Raw genomic sequence first — 26,716 nt, 5'->3', positions numbered from 1 at the left:
TTCATGCCACGCTCCCGCGGTGCGCTTTGCAGGGAGAAACCCAGCTGCTGCCTGCGATGCTTCTGTGCCCTGACTGAGTAAAAACGGAGTGCAAATTAAGATCAGAATGGGATGGGAATGCTTTTATGAAATGTTTTCGAGGTGGAGATGCGTTTCATGGAAATGGGCTCGTTTGGAGGACAGTGTTCCTCAGGGTCAGGGTGGGATTCCTGCTGAAGGGGAGGCGAGTGCTGTGTGCTGGTTGGGAAGGACACCATGCAGGGCTCCTCCACGCGCGGTGCCGTGCTGTTCCCTCCGTTCCCTCTCTCCTTTAAAGCAAAGCTTCATTTAACATACGTATTGTTCTCTACTCAGGATGCTCCTAGTTCCAGCAGTAGGAGACACGTGCTGTGAAACAGGATTCTGGGGTATGAAATCCCTTTTGGTGTTCTCACGCCGTGGTATTTCAGAGTAAGGAAATAACATGAGCTGTTTTATTCAGCATTTTACTGTGAACTTGTTAGAGGTGATGCAGGAGGTAAAGAAGTTTACAGAAGATGTTGCATTGGGCATACAGGCCACGAAGGATGGATTATTGTACTACAAAGGTACTTGCTGATGAGAAACCTGCACTCAGCTGTCTGTCCAGCAGCGTATTCCTAGACCCCTATCCAAATGAATGCACATTTTCCACGTATGCATATCTGAATAATAACAGTTTCATTGGAATTCTATATCATGGAACAAAATCTGAATGACCTACAAGGCTCCATACTGCAGTAATGCCCAGCAAATACAGATACTGTCAAAATACCTTGATATGTTTGCGCTTACGTACTGTGAATTTATTACATATATTGCATTTTTAATCCTATGAAATACAAGTGAATTGTAGTTTCAAATCTTCCTTTTAAACGCATTAGATTATTAATGCTGTTAAAGGAAATACCCACAAATGGAATTACTTCTGGAGGTTTTGCTTGCTTGTTTTAATCACTCAGAATCACTCATGCGTTTACAGTGAATTTCTGTACCAGGTGCCAAGTGAAAATGACAGAAAGACAGAACGTTCACCAGACTGCAGCAGCCTTTACCTACTGAAAAGTGTTTTGAGAACGAATTTTATATCTAGACACTATAATTAGTAATTTAATATTTGTTACTTAATGGTAGTGTTTTAATGAAAACTGTCAGGAAGTGTTTTTGAATACTGTCTCTGGTTTTCTTACTTAATATGGGATGGAAAATTAAAATAAAAAAAAGTACTGCAGAGTGCATTGCAGCAGGCAAGGGCAGAGCACGAGCACTGCCAGCTCCTGGCTGCCAGCAGCAGCGGGGCAGGCTTGCCTCCCATGCGGCACGTTCCTGCGCTGCAAACAACTGTTTGGTGTTCTAGTTGTCTATAAAGTGGAGGTGTGAAGAATCACAGAGTAAGTGACTGTGATGCGGGACAAGAAGGATCAGGAAATGGTGGAAGTTTGCAGATTGCTGCGGTACCCACGGCCTTAGAGCATCTCTCTGTCCCATGGGTTTCTCCCATGGCAGGTCGGTGTTCTGCAGCATTCTGGTCCCATTCAAGGGAACATTAAGGTTCATTAAAGGAGCAGAATGAGGGCATAGCCCTTGTGAGACAGATGTTGGCTGCATCTTGCTTCGACCCCAGGATGCTGGTGCTGTTAATCATCCCAGAAACGAGGAGAGCAGTGCAAGCAGCACGTTGGTCTTGGCTTTCATTGGCAAAAGCAGCCGTTGGTCAGTGTCTTGGTACAAAACAAATGTCTGCAAATCAGGAAACGGTGCACAATCCCAACGAAGCTGCAGGGGCAGGTCTGGATGGACCCTGCCTGCAGGAGATAGGTGTGAGGAGGGGAAGGCAAGCGACCTTCTGCTCCGTCCCACGCTGTTAGTGGCCCAGCAGCCTGGCCGTGGCTGGCTGCCGGCTCCAGTCGGCTCCCAACGCTCGCAGCATGCTTGTGGTTCGAGGATATGATATAAGTAGCGTAGAGTGGTTTTGTTGCTATGGGAAAAGTGCTAAAAAAGGCTGTATCTCTTGTACAGCTCAGATCCTTTGGGTATTTAACATACAATTTCTGCTAAGGACACTCAGAATTATACCTCTGATTCTAAATTGCTTAAATGTTGAAACATATGGTCTTGTGTGCTGTTCACTAGGAAACAACTGTCTGTATCCAGGCTGCCAAATTCAAACAAGCCCGTGCTGGAGGAGCAGGGAACGTGAGGCGGCTCGGCAGAACTTTTAAGAAGTGTTCTGACCAAAAGGCAAGCCTGATGTATAGAAAAATGCTAATTAAAGCGGTGCCGTGTATCGGTAACGGATAATTAAATGTTAATAGCTGAGAAGTTTTTCAATTAAAAATGAACTGTTTGTGTCCTCTCGATTCCTTCTGGGGGCCAGGTTCGTGTAGCTGTCATTTGTTGAGTTCTCTGCTACGGTAATCATTTTAATAAAATGCAATTATCTGCATAATTAATTTCTTTGACTGCTCTGCTGTGTCCTTCTTTAGCAGAGGCCAGAATGTCAAAGATCAAGTAGACTGGGGAAAATAAAAAATTCACATTGTGAAAGGATATAAAAAATACTTGGAATTTCAATGCATTGGCTTCTATTTATCTCAAATGTCAAGGGCAGTGTAAAATGTATTTTTAAAATGTGTTTTTGTATGGTTTGAGCCCATTCTTGGCGTACTTGTGAATCTAGAGGGGCCATTGTTCTTTGAGAGAGTTTGAGGGGGTTTCTTTGTACAAAGTGACAAAAAGAAGACTTAGAGTACTGGGCTGCCATTGTTCCTGTGCGGCGCTGTAAAATTTGATTTGAAATTAGGACCTCGGGGCAAGCTCTTCAATAGCCAGTTTTTATTTTCTGCCAGCATTTTAATCACTCTTGGGCTTAAAGTGGATGACCAACATAATGCCTCTATGTTTAATAGAACAGTTCATATCTTGAAGGCCAGTTAACTGAATTCAGGGATCTGTCATCTGCCCAACATTAGTCTTTTCTGTTTCCTGTCTATTTATGAAGATAGCTCTCCATTCCAGCCAGCTCTTAAAGAAGAGCAACTCTTTCTTTTTTTTCTCCCTGCATTTCTTCCATGTACTAGCATCTCTTTTAGCCCTCTTAAAGGAGCCGGGAGGCGATGCTGCAGTGTGGACACAGTGCAGATGTGCACGCTGGCAGAGCAGCAGGTTGTGGAAGTGCAGCGGGCTGATCCCAGCAGCTGGGCAGGGCGAGGGATGGACGGATCCAATGTTGCAGAGACATGGGATGACGTGAAGAGCAAAGTGGCTTGATGGCCTAAGCCTCCACACCTCATTCAGGTTCAAATTGGAGAGATGCCTGAATAGGGTTTGAGAAACACCGGGGAAAAAGTGCTGGAGTTTTTGAAGAGCTGACAGCAGGTTGTGGTGTCGTGCTCAGGAAGGACTTGCAGAAGGACAGTGCAATTGCACGGTGCCTTAGTCAGCTTGCGAGTTAGGGCGGGTTGTTGTGTCCAGGTTACGTGAACGCTGTGGATGTATTCCTGTGTATTCTGGGCAGTTTGTGCCCTGTGTGCTGGGGAGGCAGCGGGCTCCTTGCCTGGTAGCCAGATGCACAGCAGGCACATGGTGGAGCTCTGAATGTTCGAGCCTCTGTTGGAACCAATGTGCAGGCACGTTCGCACTAAGGAGCAGTTACGCTCATTCAAGAGAGGACAAGATTGGAGCTGTATTTCAGGTTTAAAGGCATTTAAATATGAGTTTGCAAGTAGGAGATTTTGCTGGTTTCCAGAGGAGCTACCTGTGCAGTGTTCATTTTGCAGATGCCTCTCACCCCAAGGTCAAGAGCAGATGCAGGCTGGGCCCTTCCCTGTAAGATGAATAGCTGAATTTCAGGTTGTTTGCTAGTGCTGTATTGAAAGGCACACAGTTTGGAATTGAGGGATTTGGTTCGTGTACACTGAGCTTCGTGCCTGGCAGCCGCTGTCCCTGCTCTGCTGGGATTGCTGCCGTGAGTGCTAATTAGGATGGTGCTGGTACACGTGATTAGGGAGTGGACTTAAACCACCAGGCTGCTTCACCTAGACCACTAACCAGTCAGTAAGTGGTGCTGGCTTCTGATGGCGTTTGAACTGGTTAGAGCTTACACCAGTAGCTTAAAGTAGAAGGGAAAATGTTTTGTATCCCATTACTAATTATGATCTGTTATACATTATAATTAATTCCTAGCCAGCTTGAATTTGCTTTTCGTTTGCCAGAAATGAAACAACTTCAGACACAGATTACAGTCATCAGAAATCGCTTCAGTCACAGTCATCTGATGCCTTTGTTGCCTTCATTTGTACTCGGTCAACAAAATCCAGCTTGTGTTCAACACTTTTCCTTGGGCAGATGCGGAAGGAGAGTGGCTCACCAGGGCTGGAGAACAGTAAGAGGTTGACATATTCGGCATCATCGAGCACAGCTTTTCATTCACTTTCAAATGTAGCTGCGTGGGTGGCTACACAATGTGGGAAACGCTTTTCATTGAGGAATCTGAATATTTTGTAAGGAAGTGAATAGTTGCAAATAATCTTTTCTGTGACACTGAAATAAAGAACAAATGAGCTATTCTCAGAAAATACTGAAGCGTTATTGTCTTCAGTCATTTCACAGAGCTATAGAGAAAAAAATATTCCAAACTTGACAGATTCATATCCTCGTCTTTCCTCCTTCATCAAGAGACTGGAGCTTGTATAGCTGATACCAGTTAAAGCAGAAGGAGCTAGAGGGCTACATTTGCTTCAGTGCTGTATGAAAGTAAACATTTAAAAAAATACAACTTGGGCTTTTAAATAAGGAATGCCGGGTAGAACCGAGGCGCTCAGCCTGTGGCTCGCGGGCTGCTCTGTCCCCCAGCGCACGCGGTGGTGTCCCCACCGTATGAAAACTTCATTTTCATAGAATCACAGAATCATTCGGGTGGGAAAAGACCTCTAAGACCCCCAGAGCCCAATCCCAACCATCCCTCTGTGCCTGCTGAACACATCCCTCAGTGCTGCATCTCCGTGGCTCTGGAACACCTCTGGGGATGGGGATCCCCCCAGTCCCTGGGCAGCTGTGCCACTGCATCACCGCTCTTCCTGAGAAGAAATTGTTCCTGATACCCAACCCGAACCTCCCCTGGTGCAACTGAAGGCCATTGTCTCACACCCTACATAGTTCGGATCTTCTTGAAATAAATAATAATAAAAATATTACTGCAGGAGTTGGGACGGGCCCAGGGACGGAGCCGTGCGTGGCAGCCCTCCCAGGGGCATGCAAGGCCGTGCCTGGGGCTGCTGGGCTGTGCCGGCCGCCTGGCCGCCCCTGGGAGAGCAGGCAGCAATGTAACGTGACAGTGAAATGTTGCTTTCCTTCCTTCAGTGAGGTGAAGGATTTTATCCCCATTAATTAAACATGCCGCAGCTTGCGTGGTTGAAAGGGCAGCGCTGCGATTCGCAGGCCTCTGCTCCCGTGCTTCTGTGGTGACGTCTGCAGTGATGCTGCGGGGACGGCGGTGTTTCCTGCAGCCTGGAGGTGGGAAGTGCTGCAGAGGTTTCAGGGGCTCTCAGCACAGACGGCGTCGTTCCCCTGCAGAGAGAGCTCGGAGTGCAGGGGCTCAGGGCACCCGAGTGGGTCCGTGTCACCCCAATGGAGCACTGTTACCTTTACCCATCTCCTGGAGTGTTTCTTCGCAATCCACTCCAGAGCCTGATTTAATTTTCTTTTTATGTGAGCTCAGAGATGTAGCTGCATGAGAATGATGGCAGAGATTCACTGCATATGGCCTGTTGCTTTCTTAATCCTTTAGGGTTTTCTTACCGAGCACTTCAGGCCGTTGCAGTTGGGGGGGACGTTTAAGAAGTCACCAAAGCAGGATGTGAAGGAACTACGAGAGCGCTGCGCAGAGGGGACAGCTGGTGGGAGTCCTGCCGGGACAAGCAGAAGGGTTCCGTGGGGCAGCGGGGGTGGGACCCGTCCCTGGCGAGCCCACTGCCTGCCCTGCTCCCAGGGTTGCGGTGCACAGGGAGCCAGATAGGGATCACCGAGCTCCATGAATTCAGTGCCGTCAGTACAGGCTCTTGTCTTCATTTCCTTAATTAAAAAAAATAACCGCAAAATTATTTTGGAGCGATTTTATTATAAAAGCAGTATGTGCACTTGCTCTGGAAGACCTGCTCTGCATGTCTGCAGCAGCGGGCCTTGCACTGCGCGTTCACCCTTCTGTTTGTTTGTACCTTCTTCAAAACCCAGTCACAGTTGTCTGCAAGTTTTAGGAGGTTAATATTGCATAGACCATTTTAACCACCATTTTAAACTTGTTTTCTTATCAAAAAAAAGACTTCTGGCTTTTTCCACAGTATTAGATCTATCATATCAGAGTACTTTATTGAATATTTTATTGACCGTCTGCTTGCCCTATGCTAACCTGCCTGACATCCAAAGTTTCTCTCTCTCTGGAGATGCGATGTCAGCTCTCATTAAGCAGCTGAGCGTGAATTTTCTCTTCATATTTCCTGTGAATAAAGCTCATCCCAGCAGGCAGGCGCTGGGCCCTGCTGCAGTCGGGGCGTGCAGCTCCGCAGCCCGGCGGCGCGGGGCAGATTTAAGGTGGTCTAGGCCGGGGTGTGCTCTGCAGCCAGAGCGCTTTCCCTTTGGGGCTGACATCAGCACTCCGTATAATTTTGCTTTACACAAATGTAAAGGTATTGAAGAGGAAAATTTCTTCCCCTGGCAAGATAATTACTTGACTTCTCATAGAAGGAAAGCTTGAAGCAAAGGCTAAGAGGAGAGTACATCTTTCGCTTAAATTAGGCGATCTACCCAAGAACATGGGTTTGATTTACCGAGCGTTTACAGTTACAAGTGCATTTTAATTGTCTCAGTTCACTTCCCAAAATTTGATGTCTGTTGTTAATATTTCATTTGAGTTTCTGTATAGCTTCCTTTTTAAATTTTTAATTCCACGTTTTCTTTTTAAAAACCACGGACTTGCGTTCCGTCACTCCGTGGTGTTGGGGTCGTCCGAACACCTCGCTCGCAGCACGCTCTGGTTGCCAGCAGATCCGAGAGCCCTGCCCCCGGCCTGGCCTGTCTCCCTCTCCATAACGTGACCGTGGCTTTTGCTGTGCTATGATATTTATTAAGTCAGTTTAATGGGAGGCAGATATAAATGTTTCATAGTTCGGTGGGTGGTTGACAACTTCATTCTATGCGCTCCTTAGCGTGTAATGATTTTTTGGCAGGCTAATTACGGTGTCTTTTAGCAAGCATTCCAGAGAAACGAAGAGAGAGTTTTCTTCAGAAGCCGTCAAATATTTTAGGCCACTTCTTTTTTCATGGTGGGTGATTTCAAAAGCTGCCATTTTTGAACCGACTCTCAAAATTGTTAGAAGACTTGTTTTCCTGAAAGACACAGGAATTCAGAGCAGAGCCTTGCAGAGGGCAGAACAGTAACTTCACCTGAGCTCTGCTGTTGTGGAACAGCCCTCGGAAGGAACACGGATCTGGAAGAACAGAGTGCTGCTTTGTGGGCTGTTTTCATTGTGTGGAGCTGAAGAGATGAACGTGGTTGGTTCGCATTACATCGCTGTGACTCCGCCATACAACAGATCTGCATTCACAGCATTGCATCGCTAACACAAAACAAAATAAGAAAGGGAGGAAATTTACTTTTGTTCTCTGGTTACGGAGGTCTGCAGAGGAGTGGGGCTGCGTGGTGCGGTCCTCGGGCCACGCGCTGGTTGGGCGCCTTCAGGGTTTTCCCACCTTCCTCTTTCTCAAACTTGGTGTCAAATGTTGAAAGTCAATTTATTTTGCTATTACTTCTTGCTAACGATACTAAAAACTTTTTTAAAAGCTTTCCTAATTAATGATCTTCTCGCTCACAAACAAGAACTATATTGTCTTTGTGAAGTGCCTGAGTGTTTTAAAACAACGGGCTGCTGGAAGGTTTTATTGCCTCATGAATTTAGGGTCAACACACCTATTATTTGCCGGAGTTCATTTGTGCCGGGTTATTGACTGTCTGGGTTGTAAGGGATATGTGACTCTTGTAAAAGTTACACTCATCTCAAGTTGTTGTAGTTCTCTTCTTTGCGCTCTGGTTGCACGGTGCCCCAATATTTAGCTCATACAAGAAGAGAAAAGGTTGTACAAAGGCAGATATTTAACTCCAGGCTCGGGAGACATGGGGAAATAAGGCTGTCATGACTCTAACTCTGAATTGTTCTTAAGTTATCTTTATGTAAGGAGGAGGAAAACACATCTTTCTAAAGTCATAAAGGTCTGTGAGAATGTGCAGGATGCTTAGGATTTGCAGAAGTGCCTCATTAGGCTTTTCAGATGCTCTCCCTGAGCCCAGCCCTGTCTACCAAGGGGGAGTTAGGCCAGCTGCAGGAGTTCAGCAGCACCGAGGTAGTGCAGCCAACACCAGCTCCCCATGGGAAAATTGAAGAGCGGAGTTGCATGTACAACTCTTTGTAAATCAAGGTGGAAATACAGCCCTTGGATCTCCAAACTGGCAGCACAAGACATAGTAAAACCAGCAGCTGGTTTTAAAGATTTCGTAAGAACTCCTCCCTTCTGTGTTCGCAATTGAAAAGTAAATTACAGTCCTGTTGAATTATTATTTCTTCCTTTTGCCAAGTGTCCACTTCTATCACAAATGAATGTGAGCCACGTGTCCTTGTGGGGTGAAAGGCTGGCCTTCAGGTGCACAATGGCAAGCCGCAGTCTCTTGCTGTGTCACGCCATTCCAACTGCAATTGATCAGCAGGTCCTCAGCACAATCCACATTTGCACCAGGAAGTCATGACCTGCAGTGTGAGGATCAGAAGAAATGCTGTTGGGCTGCAGGGTGCACTGGGAGGTGGTGCAGTTCTGGGTAGGAAATTGAGAAGAGCGGTGAGCTTGGTCTTACTGTCCTTTGTTTGCCCAGTTGGATTTTTGTGCCCAAATACATTATTGCCGCTTTGGGTGAAAGTAATGTATTTCTAGAAATAAGCTTTGCCTCCATCTGGGCTGGTAGAAATAATTTTAAATTATTTCTATGTATGCAGGGTCTGTATGCAAATCCAGAGTATGCTTGGCAGAAACGTGCTCTTTGAGACAGCGAGTACAGTCACTTCGTGTTACGGAGCAGACGGATATTCTGACCTCGGAACAGGACTGCTGAACAGATGATGGTCTGATTCTTTGCTTCATTTCCAGTGAGCTCTTTCTTTTGGCTCGCTGTGGTGAATATTTATTACATAAAGAGGGGGAAGCATCTGATACTGGTTTAAGATGATCGGTCTCGGAGTTTCACCAAGTTCCATCGCAATTCTGAGGACTAAGGAACTAAAGCATCCAGGATGATCTTGCATTTAGCTGGGATGCACATGAGTTCTGTCACAGTTGCTTTATAAATAGCTACACCAATCCTTCCCAAATTATTTTTACTCATTTTTCGTGGGTGTAGAGCTTTTAAAACTGGAAAACCAAAAGCTGGCTGTGCTCGTTTTCTCATGACATTGTAGCCAGAGCAGTAAATTCATAGCTAAGCACTTACTCATTGGCTACCGTATTATAAATAACTGTCCACCTTGGCCCTGTTTCTGCAGCCATTACTCACTGTGCGCAGTGCTCAGGAGCACGGGGCAGCAAGTGACCCTGCTCAGGGCGTGCAGCGTCAGCGCTGCTGGAGTCGGGGTGGCACAGTGTAAGCTCAGCAGGATCGGATTTTCAGGAAGCGCCCCAAGGGATGGCGCTGAGTCAGTGCTTTCCAAAATGCGAGCAGAGAGGTGAGAAGAAGTAACGTGGGTACGGATGGGGTGTCTGGAAGTGCTTGTACCAAAGAGCTTTGCTAGGGTTTACTGTCGGGCTTTGGAGATGCGGGCTCGTCCCTGAGTGCGTGGGGAGCTGTTCCCTGACCCTCCTGCTTTTCTCATCATGGCTGCACTGCGCCGCCTTCCACGTGTAAATTAACCTCAAGGTTCAGAGCTTTCAGGAGGGATTCCAAACCAAAGGTCGTCCTTTCTGGGTGATGTCTTGACTGTCCTGTGCTTGCCCACATCTCCAGTGTTTACCAGCTCAGGGAGTTTATGAAATTTTGATGTAGGAATTAGGTTGTTGCTCATCTTGTACCTTCTTGCTCATACTATTGACAGTAGCACTGAACTGCTTGAGGCAGATAGCATCTCAGTGATCACTGTGCTATTTCAGCTCTCCACTGCTGACAACATCAGAAGTGTTTTAACAGGGTTTTAATGGGCAGCCTCTGTAGCTCCTTGGAGGGTTGCAAATAGCTGCCGTGAAAAACCTTCTCTGCCGCTCCGAGCTGACATGCCCTCCTTTTCCCATCCAGCTGCTGCTTGTTTGTGTGGCTGCAGCACTGTTGACAAGCACTTCTCATTCGGGCCGGGCTCCGTGCAGACCGTGCAAGTTAAGCAAGTTCCTGCATCCTTGGTGTGAGCTGCGAGGGTTGACAGCGTGGATGTGAAGGCAGCGAGAGGGCAGCAGCCCGGGGAGCCCCGCTGTGCCAGGAGCCCGCTCTGCCGCACTCATCCTTGCAAGGAGCAGTCCTGCTGGCTGCTCTCGTGGTGTGCAGCACAGAGCTTTCCGCCCTGCTTTCTTACTTACAACATATTCTCAGTGATACCGCAGATCAAGAGTTAATCATTTTGCAGGAAAGAAGAAAAAAAAAAGGAATAAAACCGAGCACTATTTCTCAAGACAAAGCGTCGATACGAGAGCAGCAGTTTCTAGCTGACCGGCTGCTCTGCTCTGCTTGTTACCAGAAACGAGGCTCTGCGCACGGCTTTCTTTGGACTGTGGAAAAGCTTTCTCCTCCCTGTTTTGCTTAATATAACTATAATGTACCCTTTATCACACTTCAAGTTGAGTAATCCCGGTTTAGAAGCAGAGCATGATGCCCATGGGAAAGAGCGCTGGAAACGTACGTTATAAAAAACATACAGGCGAAGCTCAAAAGGTCCACTGACATGTAAATTTAATTAAAAAATTACAGCTTTTCAATGAGGGCTTGTGTCTTCAATTTACCAGTTTCCATGAGTACTTCAGAAATAGTGTTTCTTTTTGCATTCTTGGTGGAAAACACTCTGAGGGATATTGCAGTCCCTAAAAGTGCATCTATTCTGTGTCACAAGAAGAAAATTTTATCCAAAAATATATACGCTTGAAATCTGGGCTGTAAGAAAAATACCCGTTTTCCTGTTTTATTTCTGTCCTCTTTAACAAAAGTAACTAACATTGCATGAAGAAGCACATCCCAGCTGTGAGAATCGGCTGCCTTTCATTGCACGAGCACGTCTGAGGTATTTCAGAGCTTGCCATAAAAGGAAAGCAAGTCTGGGTTATAAAAGAAGCGACAGAAACCTGTGCAGGCGAGTGGGCAAGCAGAAAAGGAGCCCGTGGGCACGGGAGGAGCCAGGCCAGAAACAGGGATCAGAGTAAAGAGTGTTGCTGTTCGAAGAGGATTCTGGCTTAAGCAAGGCAGTCCCAGAGTTTGATGAAAATCTTATGTATTGCTCCATCTACCGCATGTTTAAAGGAAGAAGTGGGCAGCACCAAACCCCACCTTGCAGGCTCCTTTTCCTCGGAGGAGGCCGTGCCGTGGCCGAGCAGCACGGGGCGGGCAGGGAGGTGCTGCGGTGCTCGGTGCGTGGGGTGCCCAGCTGGGCTCTGTCTGCTGCTGCTGCTCCGTGGGCTCGGTCTGATGTCCTTAGTGCAAAGCAGAACCTGAACTGCTCAGCCACTGAAACTGAAAGAAGAAGGTCCCGAGGTCTTATTAAACTTGCCAAGAATAAATGCCTTTCTTCACTGTATTCTTTCATCTACTCTGCGTTCAGCAAACCCAATCCCAAGCCGATGCGCTTAAATACCAGTGTATTATAAAAGCTACTTCTCCTTAATACCCATTATTTCGGGGTTTAATGCAGTAAAGGCAGTGGCTTTTATGGTGTTTTATTAAGTCCGAAGCAGCTGTTCAGAGGACCAAATCCTTGGTGAAGGGACAGATAACCCCGTGTTCCTGGAATCGCATCCTGGGGGCCGGGCAGCGGGGAGCTCCGACTTCACATCCCTGTGCCTTCCAGCGCCGCACACCGCTCCTGTGGGGTTTGTTTCTCTAACTTAATTAATGAAAATAATTTGTCAGTAGCACATGCCTTCCACAGGGCTTTTCCCTGAGTCAGCTTACTGGGGAAGAGATTTATTAGATATAATAATTAGCAAAAAAAAGACAAGGTAAAGCTTCTGATGTGGTGGGCTTCCTTTCGTGCAGTGTCTCAGCCCAGTTTATTTGAAGAAATTAGTAGCCAAAATGCTGTAGTTTGGTTTATATACTTTCTTCAGTGTGTAAAATAAAAGAAGTTGAAGTTGACTTATGATCAAGAACAGATACTGGTTGGGGATCATCTATGTTAAATTCTCAAAGAGTTTATCAAAACAGCAATTTCTGAGATGCTGTACCTCCTGTTTGTAACTAGAGAGCAAGCAGTATTTGTCTGACAGCACACTTGAAGCTTTCTTCTCAGCGCTAGGTTAACAAGCAGCGTTCTGCACAGCGTGCTCTGCCCATGCACACAGCTTATAGCAGCCTGCCCTCGGTGCTGCCGTGCTCCTAAAGGCCCAACATGCTGTGCCTGCTGTCAGCACAACACGAAGCACCACGTGCCTCCTGCTCCGTGCTTCCCCCCAGCCCTCCGTGCTCGTGTCTGAGGGGTTTGCTCTCAGTTCAGGGATGAAGCGGAGCAAGTGCTGCTCTAAGGCCATTATTATGCACGTTGTTTGTCACCGTTGTTGGTTCGGTTGCTGCTTTGAAGCTACTCTTGCATTAGCATTGCGCCTTAGGCAAAATTGTTCAGCGCTTCACTGTTCGTGTAATTTCACTTGCTTTTATGTTCTCCTCTGTTTTATGGTCTCTCTCTGCCAATTTGGATATGATTGTATGAAACTTGGCTTTTGGATTCATCCTGCAACTTTTTCTTCCAGGAGCTCTGCCACGCAGAGCAATGCCCGTATGAACTCAAGGCATTAGGCCTTGCCGAGTTCCCCACGAACAAAAGCATCACAGTTTTCATCTTGCTTCTTAACATGTAAACACAGTTCTGAAAGGTCAAAAACAATTTGTAGTCAGAGCCACATTCCTTCAGAAGGTGACTTTGGTGCAGATACCGGATGGGAGCACGCAGTGTGCCCACCTGAGCCGGCATCACAGCGGGCGGGCAGGGCCGGGCCTAGGGCTGCATCCGGCCCCGGGCAGGCTCTGCAGAACAGGGGGGTGCTGGGTGCTGCCCGTTCCCGTTCCCCAGGCGCAGGGCAGGAGGCGGCTCCTCCCGCGGGTATCGTGGTCACATGCTGCAGAGGTTTTTAGGCAAATTTCGTTTAAGCAGCTGTCAGATGAAAACTCTCAAAGCTCAGTTTTGTTTCTGTAAATCTCGGGGTATTCGTCATAGGTTGTCGGAGACGAAAGCAGTCATGTGTAGCAAAGCCACACTGCTGGACTTGTGTTCAGGAATTTAAGGGAAATGAAGATCATCTCCCTCGTTTGCTCTTCTCTCCTTGTCTTCCTTTGTTCCCATGCACTGATGTCTGGCGGCCTCAGAAGCAGTCAGATAATTTATTAAACGCGATATTTCCCTGTGCTGCTTTTCACGAGCCTGCGTCCTCAGTGACAGACCTGCTTCCCGTTGGTGCTGCTGCACTTTTAATGTTACCTTTATGTTCGTGTTTGTTCCAACAGAGTGGCCACTAGCACAGACGACTTGAACTTGTATCACCCGTAAACTGACAACGCTGGAGCCACCAGTTTGCCATTATCCCTACTAGTGTATCTGATTTAATTTCGCGACAGTGGATTAATTCTTAAAATTGCAGTGCTTTTTGCTCGTTAATGGTCAGTAAATGATTCTGGGGGATGGGGGAATGGAATTCATCAGTTTTGTAGTCATTTTAATTCTTCTAGTTTTAAGTTGTTCTATAAATATGTCTTTATGGATGTAGTTTTACTAGCTTAAAAACATCTAATTGAAAACAGTTCCTTCAATCTCTTTGGATCAAGAAGGCAGTAATAAGCAAAGAGAGTATCTTATCCCTCCAATCCAGGAGCGCTTAGCGACTGGTATACGCGGTGCGTGTGTAATCAGCTTCTTGTTTCATCTGAAAACCTTAGCTCTGCTGGTGTGAGCTCGGACCTCACCAGCATCCTATTTTTCCTTGTCTCTACGATTATCAACTACTGAAACAAAATGCGAACACAAATGGCATAAGATAAAATAATAATTAATTTGCTTATGCCACCATTATTATATAATGTGTTGTACAATACCGCTGGCTTCTACGAAAGAAAGAAGCACTGGATTTGCCTTCTTGTAAATTACCATTTTGCTACCCGTTATGTAACGATGTGACGTAACTCTGGCATCGGGCAGGGCTGATCTCTGCTGCTCTGGAGGTGCAGGCAGCTGAACCTGCGGCTGAGATCAGTCCGTGTCACCGATCGATGCTGCTCACACCTCCAAAACCAACGAGTTTTGAGGGATACCGATGTGGCTGTGCATGCATTTTCTTTCTGAAACGGCTGAGTTTTGTGTGTTGGGGTTGGGGGAGGGTTGTGGCTGTGATTTGGTTTGGGTTCCTTGTCTGTTGATGGGTTTGTATCAGAAATGCAGGTACTTTGTATCCTATGAAGTATAATGACTGTAAATCCTATGTATGATGGTGAGATATTTGGATTATTTGAAACCACCTAAGTTATTTATTTCGGTAATACATTTAAACAGATGTTGACGACCATGGCGGTGGTTAGACTTTTTTATATCTGCCTCCCCCAGCTGAGCTGATCTGGGTAGCACCTTCCAAAGGGACCCTCTGGAGGTTTGCTGGCAAACCCTGGAGGTCTGCAAATGAGGACAGCTCATTTCTGAGCTGTGGAGCAAAGGAAACAAAACCATCCATGCCAGGGGAAGGGAGCAAAGAGCTGCAAACCTTTGGGTCCTTTCCTCACACATTGCAAAGGTGGGAGAAGGGCCCAGACCCGTGCAGATGCGGTCCAACCCCGCTGGTGGTTTTGCTGGGCTGCCTTCAGCGTGCACAGAGAGCTCAGCCCCTGCACTCCTTCTTCTGAGCCTTTCTGACAGGCAGGTCGCACTTCACACAAGCCCATTGTCCAAAACCACTTGCTGTTTGCTGCTTAAAGAAATGAGTAAGTGTACTCTGTCCCTCTAAAAGCCATCCATTACCAAAAATAATCAGCGATCCTTTTTTCTTGTACATTGTGTTGTTCTGCGAGTCGGAGCATGTTATATACCGGGGGCATGTGCTCTGCTTTTGGAGTTGCTGTGCTCACCCAACCCCGGGGCACGTTCGGTGCAGGAGACCCGAGGTGACCCACACACAGCACCACGGCCCCTCTGCTGCTCTGAAGGGGATGAAGTGCGGAGTGCAGATACAGCACAGCACCATCTTGATCCAAAGGGAAGAGCGGAATTTTGGTAGTGTGACCTCTAGGAAGCACACTGGGACATCAGTCATTCCTCAGCTTTCCTCTGAGAGGAAGGTGGGCAGTTCCCTCGTTTTTAAGGGAGAAACCCATGGCACAGGCAGGAGGAGGTGATTTTTCTGAGCGCAGAGCAGGAGCTGGAGCTGGAGAGTTCTGTGCAGAGGACTTGGCAGGCACACAGCTCTGAATGCTGAGCTCTCTCTGCAGGCAGGAGAGGTGCAGGAGAAGGCAACATCTTTTTTGCAGATTGTTTTGCTTATGACAATGCAGCGTCTCATTTGCGAGCCAGCCTTCCTGTCCTTCCTGGACTTCAAATAAAGTCGTCGTTTTTCTCCTAAATCCCTATGATTGACTGTCTACAAACATGCTGACAGTCTCAAAAATAATGATGAGGAATCCGCTCACTGTGCGCGTGTGTGCTGTGTCCAGCAGCAGGAAGCTCGCGCTGTGCTCCCGCAGCTGGGGCTGCTGCTTGTCTTCAGCTCCCTGCAGCGCTGTCAGCGTGCCGGGGGAAGGCTGGCTTCTCGTGAGCTTGCCAAGTACCCAGCACCAGGTTTTAGGTAGAGATCCACGATCCACGTGTTTTTAAACACGCCACTGTTACAGGTCTGAGCGATGTGAAGGCACTGGGCAGAGGCGCAGCTTTGCGGAACGCGTGGCAAAGCGGCTCCTCACCTCAGGGTGATGCTGGAGCTGGGTGCTGCTCCTCCTGCTCTCTTGTCACCCCTGGTGCTTCTCCCTGCGTCGAGCAGAGCACTGCTGCTACTTGGTGTCCAGCATGCGAGATGCAAAATGATGTTCTTGTCTCAGTCGGGAACTTTGCAGCGTTTGCTTCCATCTGACGGCGTTTCCAGATGGAAGGGAGCAACCGTCTTTTCTTCCTGTGCAGTGCAATTTTCATTTACCTTAAGTGGTTTTGAGTTTGGGGAGCGGGGTCTGGTGCTTTGTTTTCACTAGCGAAGGCAGATGTTATTTCACCGGAGGAGAAGGAAGCTGTTCTCTCCTTCTGCGGCTCTGTTAGAGCGGTGCATCTTTGTGAACAAAGACAAATTCCACTGGAAGTGTTACGAAGTTAGTTGCATTGGCAGTTATTTTAATGATTCTTTATTTTTGCAGCACGGTAGGCTAGAAACGTGTTAAAGCCTGGTGGTAAAGTAATTTATGAAGGGCAGATGGAGTTCAAAAGGTTCAAATATACACGTTCAGTGCCAGCGTCATTTGGATCTTCGCACCTCGGTGTCCCAGTAGAGAAACTGGATACTGAGTTTTTACAGGTTTTACTGTAAAAACCGAGCCCTCCAGAACTTTTAGTAACTAATGGATTTTGCAGAAATGGTTTCACTACTCTGGATGTCCATTAGCTGTTTTGCTTTTATGTCTTTGCTGGAAACCTAAATGGCTTTTACCTGCACTTTTTTAGTAGTTATATGTTTGCAAGAGGAGACTTTTGTGCTGCGGTAGCCAGTAGGAAAACAGTGATGTACTCAACAATTGTAAGAATATTTAATCATCGTGTATCCTACCTAGAATTTAAACTGTGTGTTGTCAAGAAAGTTTCCATCTGTAGCATACCAATTCCAAGCTGACTACACGCAGGTTTAATCTTCTGACTCTTGAATTCATTCTTTTTGTGTGTCGCTTTGGTGGTGTTCAAATTTAATCCTCAGCAGTTGCATTGTATTAAGTCTGTGTTTCTCTCCTTTCCTTGCATGTCCCGCTTGATTACTGGCAAAGGATTTGAAATACCTTGAAAATCTGTGTTTTCTAATATGGGGGATGATTGATAAAATACCTTTCTACCAAACGGGTACTTTAGGAAAGTTTCCTCCCTTCCTTGTTGAGCTGCTAGATTTTTAGCAGAATTAATCCTATTGCTATTAGGAGCACACATCTGTGACAAACAACTCTAATAAATACCTCGCTGATTTAAAAGGGCTCTTCCATCCAGGTGTGTTCTCTCCGTTCATCATCACTCGTACTGGTTTTGTCTGTGTAACACCATGAATGAGAACGAATGCTGTACGCTAAGCACAACGTGTGCCCTTTTCTATATTGCAGAATTATGCAGAATAAAGAAAGAACAGGGAAATTGACAGATTTTGGTTGCCATTCCTCCCGAGTTTCAGATACATGTGGCAGCTGTGGAAATTTTACACATGGAAAAACAGGCTGGCAAGAGCAGAGGAGTGACAAAACCACTTCCATGTTGGAGCAGAGGATGTGGGATGGTTGTTTCCCCATGGTGAGCAAGCACTGAGGAGGAGGGTGGTGTTGAAGCTGGTATGGCTCACCACACGAGGGTTTTTATTTCGTGGTGGAAAATCTAATCTTTCCGAGACCATTCCTCTTGGGTGTTAAGTCTGAAGCCTGCTTTGTATTGGGAGATTGGCTTGAGATCTGCAGCACTGCAGAGGATAAGGCCTTTGTCTCCAAAATGCACTTTTTTTTTTCTTGGAACTGTAAAGGTAGAGGAACAAGAAACGGTTTTAGGTATGTAATGTTAAGATCCAGCCCTGTAATCCTTTCTCAAGTAAAAATATGTTACAGATCAATTTTATCGATTCATATCTTCTTCCATGTGGTTTAGAAGACTCCATTAAAAAAAAAAGGAAACCTTTCCTACTAAGCAAATGATTAAAGAATTGAAGGAAGAAGAATTGTAGGGACGCACACTAATTAGCCAGCAGGACATCATCTGGTTCCTCATTAGGCAGCATTTTTGGAGTCCTAATCTCCTTCCTTGAAATATTTCAGAAAGGTGGGCAGTAAATACCAGCAAAACATGGCAACCAAACAGCTTAGGAAGAGGAGCAGCGTGTGAAGAGGAACAGAGGTGATCCCTGGTGGCTTTGGGTGTGGGATATGGCAGCTCCGTGACCAGACACAACCAGCATTCAGGTGACAGGAGGTAGGACAGAAGAAACCAGGAGGAGGAGTTGAAAGGAGCAAAAATACAGGAGACCTATTCAGTAAGTAAATTAGAAAGGAAATCAGATAAATAGATGAAAACAAGTGAGCATGCCCCTAACTAACAGAAGTTGTTCCGGCACTGCTGACTTCAAGTCAATGTACACTAACTTGGGATCCAGACAGACTCAGCTGAGTTGGGACCGCATACTAATTTTTAATCTGAACTTCCTTGTTTTTTATCCTTAAATCTGATGTTTTCTGACAGTGGAATTGGCGTAGCTACCCACTGGTAGAGAAAGACAATTAAGAAAAGATAAAAGCGATCTTTGATGTCAGAAGGTCATAGCTGCTGGCTTATCAGTTATAATGAACATTTAAAAGGCAACTTTTATCTTGACTGGACTTGATACTGCATCTGGTGAACGTTGACACGATGGTGGGAGATTACACGGATCAGCTGAGGTTCTAGCTCAGTATTCACAGCTGAAGTTGCTTTGTTCCACCTGAATGCAGTAGATTTATTCAAGAATATTAATGACTTACTAGAATAGTCTCCAGATCTTCCATTTCCCATCTTTTGATACTTAATGGAATATGAATACCCCAACTGCCCAGTGCAGGCAGCTGCATTCTGCTTTCCAGGAGAACGGTGGCCTGTAATATTTTAGAATTCACTTCTATTCATCAGGGAAGGCAAAAAACAAAGACAAACAACAGCAAACAGCATTTCTTCTTTGCGTTTGGCCATGAGGAAGGCAGCACCTTCAGCATCAGCAGGTAGCCCTGTGCCTGGCCCTGGTGCTTTGCTGAGCCAAGGAGCGTTACCAGCACGTGGGAGGAATGAAGAATTTTCTGTTCTGCGTGGTTCTTTCTGACTGCCAGCTTGTTGGCCAAGCACTGATTCACTTCCATTCAGATACAGCATTTGTAGCAAACCACGTTCTGCTGCAGGAAGCATTTTTGTCCCTGCAGAAGGTAATGCTTTGGCCATCCCTCCTCCCCTCCTGCTCAGGCACCTCCCGAAGTCAGCCTTCAGCTGCTTTTGAAGTGAGCCAGCATCACTTGGATGTGGGTGAGGTGCAGCAATTTGGGAATTGCTCCCAGCTGGTGGATAAATGATTTCCAAGCAAACTGGGTGGCTCCCTAACTGCTCTTCCCAGTAGAAATGAGCTGAAATATATAGAAATTGTTGCTTTGACAAATAAGCTAATAAGCCACTCAAGTTACTTTATGCACTGAATATAGTTGCTTGACAGTTAGTATTATTTTCTAATTATATTAAGTTATAAATTATTAACAAGTGTTTAATTTCAGTCCAAACAGATTGAACAAAAGGGATTTGTACAGTTATGAATTGCAGCAAAATATGAAATCGTTGAGCTTTTAGTGTACGCAAACTTGGAGACCCCGGTTATTTCTCCCTCTTTCAACAGCCAGTCATGAAACTTTCTCGACCTTTTCACCTTTAAACTTTATTTGAACTTGGAAAGAAGACTTGTGAATTGTGGAGGGAAAAAAAAAGAGGAGTAAAGGGGTGGGGGAAGAAGGTCTGATTATACGTTACCGTAACAGTAATACTAGCAAAATAATCCTCCTCTTGTGCATGAGTGTCTGCTACTGCAAGCTTCGGGGTAATAAGCTCACATGACATGCCCAGAGGCTAGTGCTGGCCTATGCTCTTTTTTTTGTACATATTTAAACAAAGGCTGATTATCCAAACAAGAATTTGGACTGCATCAACTGGACCAGTTAAATTATAGTTAGTAAAACTTGGCGCCTTCGCAGCTTGGAATGTTACAATTACAGCTGGATCCTCATTTGTTAGGCAGCCTTACAAAATAATAAAAGTGGAGATTTTTATCTTTATAGGACATAGCTTAACTCTTTGAATACAGCAAACTATGTGCCAAATACTACAGTTTCTGCTTAGACGTCCTATTCCAGGCCAACAGACACAATTAAAGAGTTCTCTGTGTGCTCTGTAGGACGTGGGGCAACCTCGAGCTGCTCTGCCGGCACACAGATGCGCGCTGGGCACTTGCAGTGGACGTTTGTTATCCTCCAGCATTTCTCTGAGATAAAAAACAAGAATGCAACAAGCAGTTTGTTGTCTGATCTCCTTTATCTTGCTGCTTTTTGACAGTATTGCTGGGTTTTATTTGCGTATCTTTTCCTGAATTGCCTGTCACCATGGAAAATGCCTGTGCCCGTGTAGGATCTAGATGGTCCATGGCGATTTTCACCTCGCAGAGGAGCTGGGGAGCTGCCTTGCACTGGCTTCAGACCATCAGCAGACTTTTCCCTGGCCTCCCCTTGTGCCTCTCCCCATTGCCATCCTCTGTGGCTGGGTCGGGTGGCATGACACATGCTTACAGAAATTAAATTTCAAGTAAAGCCATTCCGAGCTTCTTTTTCCTTTCCTCATCCTCCAGAGGTAAATCAGTTTTGATAAATTACTCACGAAACCGAACTTTGTCTTTCAGGTCATGTAATACAGAGATCTGGTTGACACTCAGAAAATGAAAGTTCCTTCCTAAAATGAAACAAAGCATCCTTATCTTTAACCAAGAGCAAAGCAGTGTCTGCAGGGCCAACATACAGCTGTCCAGATCTGCCCAGTGGTTTTTTTGCTTGTAGCTTGATCTCAGTTTCTCTTTTAAGACAGAGTTTTGTGCTTGCATTCTCTGCAAACTCTTGTTGGGTAAAAGTGATTGAAGCTTGAGCGATTCAGGCTACTCGGCGTGTTTGCAGGAACCCACCAGCTGCGTGATGTGCACCGGGCTGTGCCAGGAAAGTTAGTGAGGGGAAGTGTTTCCTCTGCTGTGACTGCTTAACTGTGTTTCAGGGTAAGTTTTGTAGTGGCAGTAATACGGGTAATCCGTGATTGCTGCAGTCACAATACTATGGGAGTTAAGAGAGCAAGGAGCAGGTATTTTTGAATGGAAGGGCATGAGTTTCCTTATGCTGAAAACAGAGAAGTTAAGATTTTTAATCAAGATAAACTTGCAGATTCATAAGCTGCAGCTTACTCCGGGAGAAATGATACCGACTGGAAATAAGAAAGACCTAAGGAAAAACTGTGAGTTAATGTTTACTCTTTTATTACTATTTTAATCGAGTGACTTTACAGCATGACCTTTCAAAACGTGGCTGTTTTCAAGAGGAGCATTGCTGTGCCCAGCAGAGCTCGGCTGTGCCGGCAGGTGCCCGAGCCTTGCCCTGTGCCCAGGGCTCGGAGCAGCAGCGCTCGCTGTGAGATTCCTGGTGTTCCGCTGGGAACCTGTGAGCCTGCAGGAGGGAGCGCTGCAAGAGGAGCGGGAGCCCGGATTCTCAGGGCAGACGTTTGAATTTTGTCTCTTTTGGAAGTTACCTTCTGTGTTGATCGTTCTTCTCCCAGTTGTGGGAGGGAGTCTGCCTGTTGCTCTGCGCTCCCCCAGCGATCTGCCTTTCGCTTAGCTCTTAGCTGTGCCATTGGCGAGAAGCAGGGATACCCCGGTTAGTCTTTTGCATGACAGTATTTGGTTTCTGGCCAGGAATCCTTATTTATTACTTCTGCTGCCCTTGTGTGGTTTTTTTTCTGCATTGGAAAGACTCACGCCACAGTGAGATGATTGAAATAGTGCTTTCCTGATTTAAGAGACCCAGGTTTACAGCCTGTACACAAATATCTGTAGTACCTGGAATAGTCATCAAGAAAATATCATTGATACTAAAACAGAAGAGGAAAGTTAGCTGATCCATCTAGGTACTGCAGACGAGATGATCACCTAGCTGTTGACAGAGGGGATCTTAAATTTTGGAACCCGTCCTCAGATAGTCTGAATGTATTTTCAGCTGCCAAAAAGAAGTCAGCAGGAATGATCTAGGGATAAATGAGAGCAACATCCTATCTCTGCGTGAGCCAGTTTCACTCCAGCAACCTTGCTTTTCAAGTATTTTCTAAATCACTAATTAAGAACTGTCTTGGATCAGACCTTACGTAGCCAACATTCAGAAGTTATTCCATCTCCACTTTTCTCATCTGTGGTCTTACGTAATTAATCTCTTTTTCCCTCCTCGTTGGTGTGATGGGATCGTGGAAGGAGTGCAGAGAGGAGGCAGGGCAGAGCCAGCGGCCGTCGCAGGGCTCCTTCTGAACTACAGCTCCCACCCTGATTCTCCTTTCTTGCATTGTGGATTTGTTTTGAATTAATATTCACCTTAACCTTAAAACAATTCAGATCAGATTGCAGAGAAAGAAAAGAAAGTTAATGGCGTATGAGTCAAGGTGAGAAGAGGGCCTCGGTAAGATTTCTTCAGACCATTACCGGATGGAGATGCTATTTATGCCACAAGTTAAGGTTTCCCATCACTGGCAGATCTTAATTTACTTCATCTGATTTCTGATGGGAAAAATCACATTGCTTTTGTACTGGAAATAAAGTTGGTTGAACTCGGGATTTTTCCAGTGGCTCAAAAGGTTATTTCCCAAGCAGTGCTCTTTTACAGACCGCAGTGCTTTTTGGTTGTCTGCTTCTGCCTGGTGCTCAGCATTATCCGTTGAGATTGCCTCTTAATACTAACGAGAGGTGGAACGTTATTTGACGTCCACAATTTTCCGTGAAATCTTGTATGGCAGACGTTGCCATGAAGCCGTGTGATGCGGAGATCATTGCACAATTTCTGTGCTTTCCTTTGCTGCGCCTGGAGCTCTGTAATTTCTTCCCAGAAGCAAACGCTGCAGGACTGGTGCTGCCTATAGGAAGTGCTCAATCAGTATCAACGTGCAGCTTGTCAAGAATTGTTTGTTGTTTAAAAAAATAATAATAATAATAATAATTATATAATTTCCATTTGTTCCAGGAAGCGCTAAAAATTGGAAGTGAGATATTTTCTTTGCCTTTTTATTTATTCACGTGTACTCCTTGCAGTGATTTCAGCTGACCTTGTTATATCACCTGTTGGTGAGAAGAGCCCATCGTCGCTTTGTCATGGCCCGCGCCGTGTAACGTGACCAGTGAAAAGAAGGTTTGCTTGTGAGGTGCCCGACTCTGTCTGGTTTTGGCAGATGCAGAGGTATTGGAACGTTTGTGCTTCTGGAGTGAAGTTCTGTTTTCTCTAGTAATTCCAAGTACAGATGTTTGAAGCAAGACTTGCTAGTCTTTGAACTGTAATCAGGCTTCGCAAACCTCAAAGGTTTGTACCAAGAGCAACGCCTGAAAGCTTCAGTAAGTGTTCCTTTTATCAGGACCCTTTCACAGAACTTGTGTTCCCATCGCTTCCATTCAGTTATTTCAGCCGGCGTGAATAGACCCACCCTCAGAAATGACTGCAGTGAGTAATGGCGCTGGATTTTGTGTGCATCAGAAGTGAGGAGTAGCACATGGCTGAAAATGAGTCAAAAGCAGACAAATGGCGAAGGTAGGCTTTGCTTCACACACGGCAGAATTACTTAATTGGTGGAATTACTTAATTCAAGAAACCATTTGTTTTTGTAATTACGGTAACGTTTTTGCCTGCCAAGTTACTCTCGTGTAGCAGGTTTAAACGGATCCAATTAGTAATGAAATTGGTGTAATTAACACAGTCATTAATTAAACGTATGCACGCACACTGGCTTTCAGTCAGTGTGTGGGGTGGGGTCTTTCTGTGTCACGGTGCTACGGGCGGCGAACTCCTCATGCACGTAACGTGCGTGTAAAGCACTGCCGGGCTGGGAGCGTGACTGCGAGGACGGCTCCGCTGCTCCGGGGGCACGGCCCTGCTGGCACTGCTCGCAGGCTCCTCCTGCACCGTGCCCAACGCCCAGGGCTCGTTGGGGGATGGACAGGAGGCTGCGTCCTCCTGGTGAGGCTTCCCCAGCGTTCAGAGCAGGCGCAGCAGCCAGTCGTCCGTGAGCGGTGTCTCTGCAAAACCCGAGTTGAAGCAGCTCAGAGGAGCCCGCAGACACGGGGTGTTCTCCGTGCTGCCCGCGCTGATGCCGGTTCAACTCGTGTGTGTGCAGCGCTGTGGAAAATTTTACTTAGCAGTTGCCTTCTCTGTAGTTGATTAATACAAGATTTCAGTGTTCCCAGTCCATTAATCTTCACGAGCACATCTGCATACTGAAAAATATTTTTAAAAACAACATAAAAAATTACAAGCGCTGATAGTTTTGGAGATAAAAAGAACTCGGAGAACAGCGATAAACTGCAGTTTACATGCAGTGTGTGAATCCCGGTCCAACACGAGAGAGGGGCTTTGCCATTTAAAATATTTTAATTGCATAAGAGGGAAACTTGGAGAAGTGGATGTGCTCCAAGCGCTGCGTACAGTTCCAACTGAGAAATATCCTGCCTGCCTTGTATCAAGTAATGGCGTCTTGCACGTCAGAAAGGTGCTGGGGAGGTGTCAGAGACATAACGGGAAGAGCTGGTTACTGCTGGGGGCTGAGAAAGTTAATTATCCTGAGGCTAATTCTGAAGGTGGAATACTGGGACAGCAGGCTTGGGTCTTTCAAGGTGTGCATGTCTGAAGCTGACTAGAGAGATCCGCTCCTCTGCAGCACGTTGCTGATACAAATGCAGTAACAGTGATGTCCAGATGCCTGATTTTTCCTGAAACAGCATCTTTAATGGTTCCCATCATCTGCTGAAACTTCAGCTTTATGAGCAACAAGCCCCATGTTCGGTTCTATGACCCTGGGTTTCTATTTATTTGTATCGAGTGCTTTCCTAATAAGGGGACACTCGGACAGTGTGCCGGGTGGCTCTGTGATCCCTCAGAGAGCTCAGTGCCCGGCAGTGGGGCCGTGCTGACACCCAGAGCCGCTCCCTGCTCCCCACACCTCCCCGTGGGAGCTTGGGGGCTCGGAACCCCGGCAGGTCTCTGCGTGGGGCTTTGGCCACGTGGGGCACGGCCCTGGCCCTGATGGCAGCAGTGTCCCTGAGCCAGGTGATTCCAGTGGCGACGAGAGCGAGCCGGGGAGGGCAGGACTCGGTTCAGCCTTTATTTGGATCAGGCCGTTACCAAAAGGAGCGGGATCCTAAGTTCATTTAGAGAACTAATTTTCTGGATCCAAGTGTTTTTACGGTGAGGGGATGTTGTAAAGAAGTTGTTTATAATGGAGTTTATCTTAGGCTCAAACTGTTTGCCAGCCCAGTATCAGAAAGAGTCTGAAAAAGCCTTACAGTGGTGGTAGCTTAGAGAAGGGGACCGGGGTGGGGGAGAAAACCTAATAAAAATAGCTGAGATCATTCAACAGTTATCAAGAAACAGATACTGCAGTTTTATAACAGAGAGCACTAAAAGTATATGCACTCTTAAAAGGCAATTAAAATGTATACTCCAAAACTATAAAACATTTTCTTTTCATCTGGAACATTGAGGGCAGATTACAACACATTAATAACGTTTTGTTTAGAGTTCAGTTTCTGATGGCTTCCAAATGCAGTCTGTGTAGATTAACCAGAAGGAGTCCAGTTCTCTTTTAAGAGAGCTTGTAAAGGAAAGCAATGTGGTAAGATTGTTATGAAAAGCTAGTGTATTTAGGAAATAGCACTTAGCAGGGTCCCTCTGAATGGCTGCCAGGTCAGGAAGCTGAAGTGCAAGGCTTGGCCCTCGTTCAGGCCCCCCAGCCCCGGCTCCTTGACCACACAGTACGTCAGGAGCATGTCACGGCGGCCGGGAGCCGCGCCACGCCTCCCCGCTTGGCACCCGCGCGTTCACATAACCCGGGGCTCCGGGGAGGGCCAGGGAACGGGCTGCGTTCTAAAATAGAAGTGGGTAAATAAAAGAGGCATGGGAATGGGGCGGCCGCTCGGCCCGCTCGCCGCTGGTAGCCGGGCCCGCTGCCGCAGCCGGCCTGGTGGGGAGCCGAGCGCCCGCTGCGCGGGGTCCGCCTCAGCGCAGGAGCTGGGGGCTCTGGGTGCTGCCCCAGGCACGCCGTGTTGGATGTGCAGGGGCTGTGGGGCGGGGCGGGAGCGGTGGCCGTGTCACAGCGCTTCCCATCCAAATCCACGAGCCACGCGATGGGTGGCACCAGCTCCGTGGCTGCAGGGGCAGCGTCCCACCGAGGTGTGGGCGGCTCCTGCTCCCACAGGCGCTGCTGGGGGCTCTGCTGTCAGTCCCCGCTGAGCGTGGCCGTGTGAATGCTCCTCATCCCCACGTATTTCCTGTATGATCTTGGTGCCGTTTTGTAACACTGATGAGGGAAAACAGCATATTTAATTAATCCTAGCAACAAGTACCGAGTGTCTCTAAGCCATACAGGTTTAGGGACGCACTGTACGTTCCCAAACAAAGCCACAGGCTGCGTGCTGGATCTGCTGACTTCCCCTTCCCATCTCC

The 26,716-nt window shown here is 46.7% G+C and overlaps 1 protein-coding gene across 7 annotated transcripts in view; it reads left to right on the top strand.

Moving 5' to 3' along the window:
- BCAS3 (BCAS3, microtubule associated cell migration factor) overlaps positions 1-26,716 on the top strand; it is a 312,898-nt gene that overhangs the window by 201,457 nt on the left and 84,725 nt on the right. The window contains exon 23 of one of the 7 annotated variants that reach the window (XM_021415891.1): positions 13,742-14,763. The exons of the other annotated variants lie outside the window; for them this stretch is intronic. Within the exon in view, the coding sequence (XP_021271566.1) occupies positions 13,742-13,767 (26 nt within the window). The 3' untranslated portion in view covers positions 13,768-14,763. Of the gene's footprint in view, positions 1-13,741; positions 14,764-26,716 lie in introns of those variants that run through there. 7 annotated transcript variants of the gene reach the window in all.

Source organism: Numida meleagris, chromosome 18, assembly GCF_002078875.1.
Source record: "Numida meleagris isolate 19003 breed g44 Domestic line chromosome 18, NumMel1.0, whole genome shotgun sequence".
NCBI classification, from domain to species: Eukaryota; Metazoa; Chordata; class Aves; order Galliformes; family Numididae; genus Numida; species Numida meleagris.
Note: the sequence above shows the minus strand (reverse complement) of the source record. Positions and strands in the feature narration are given on the sequence as shown.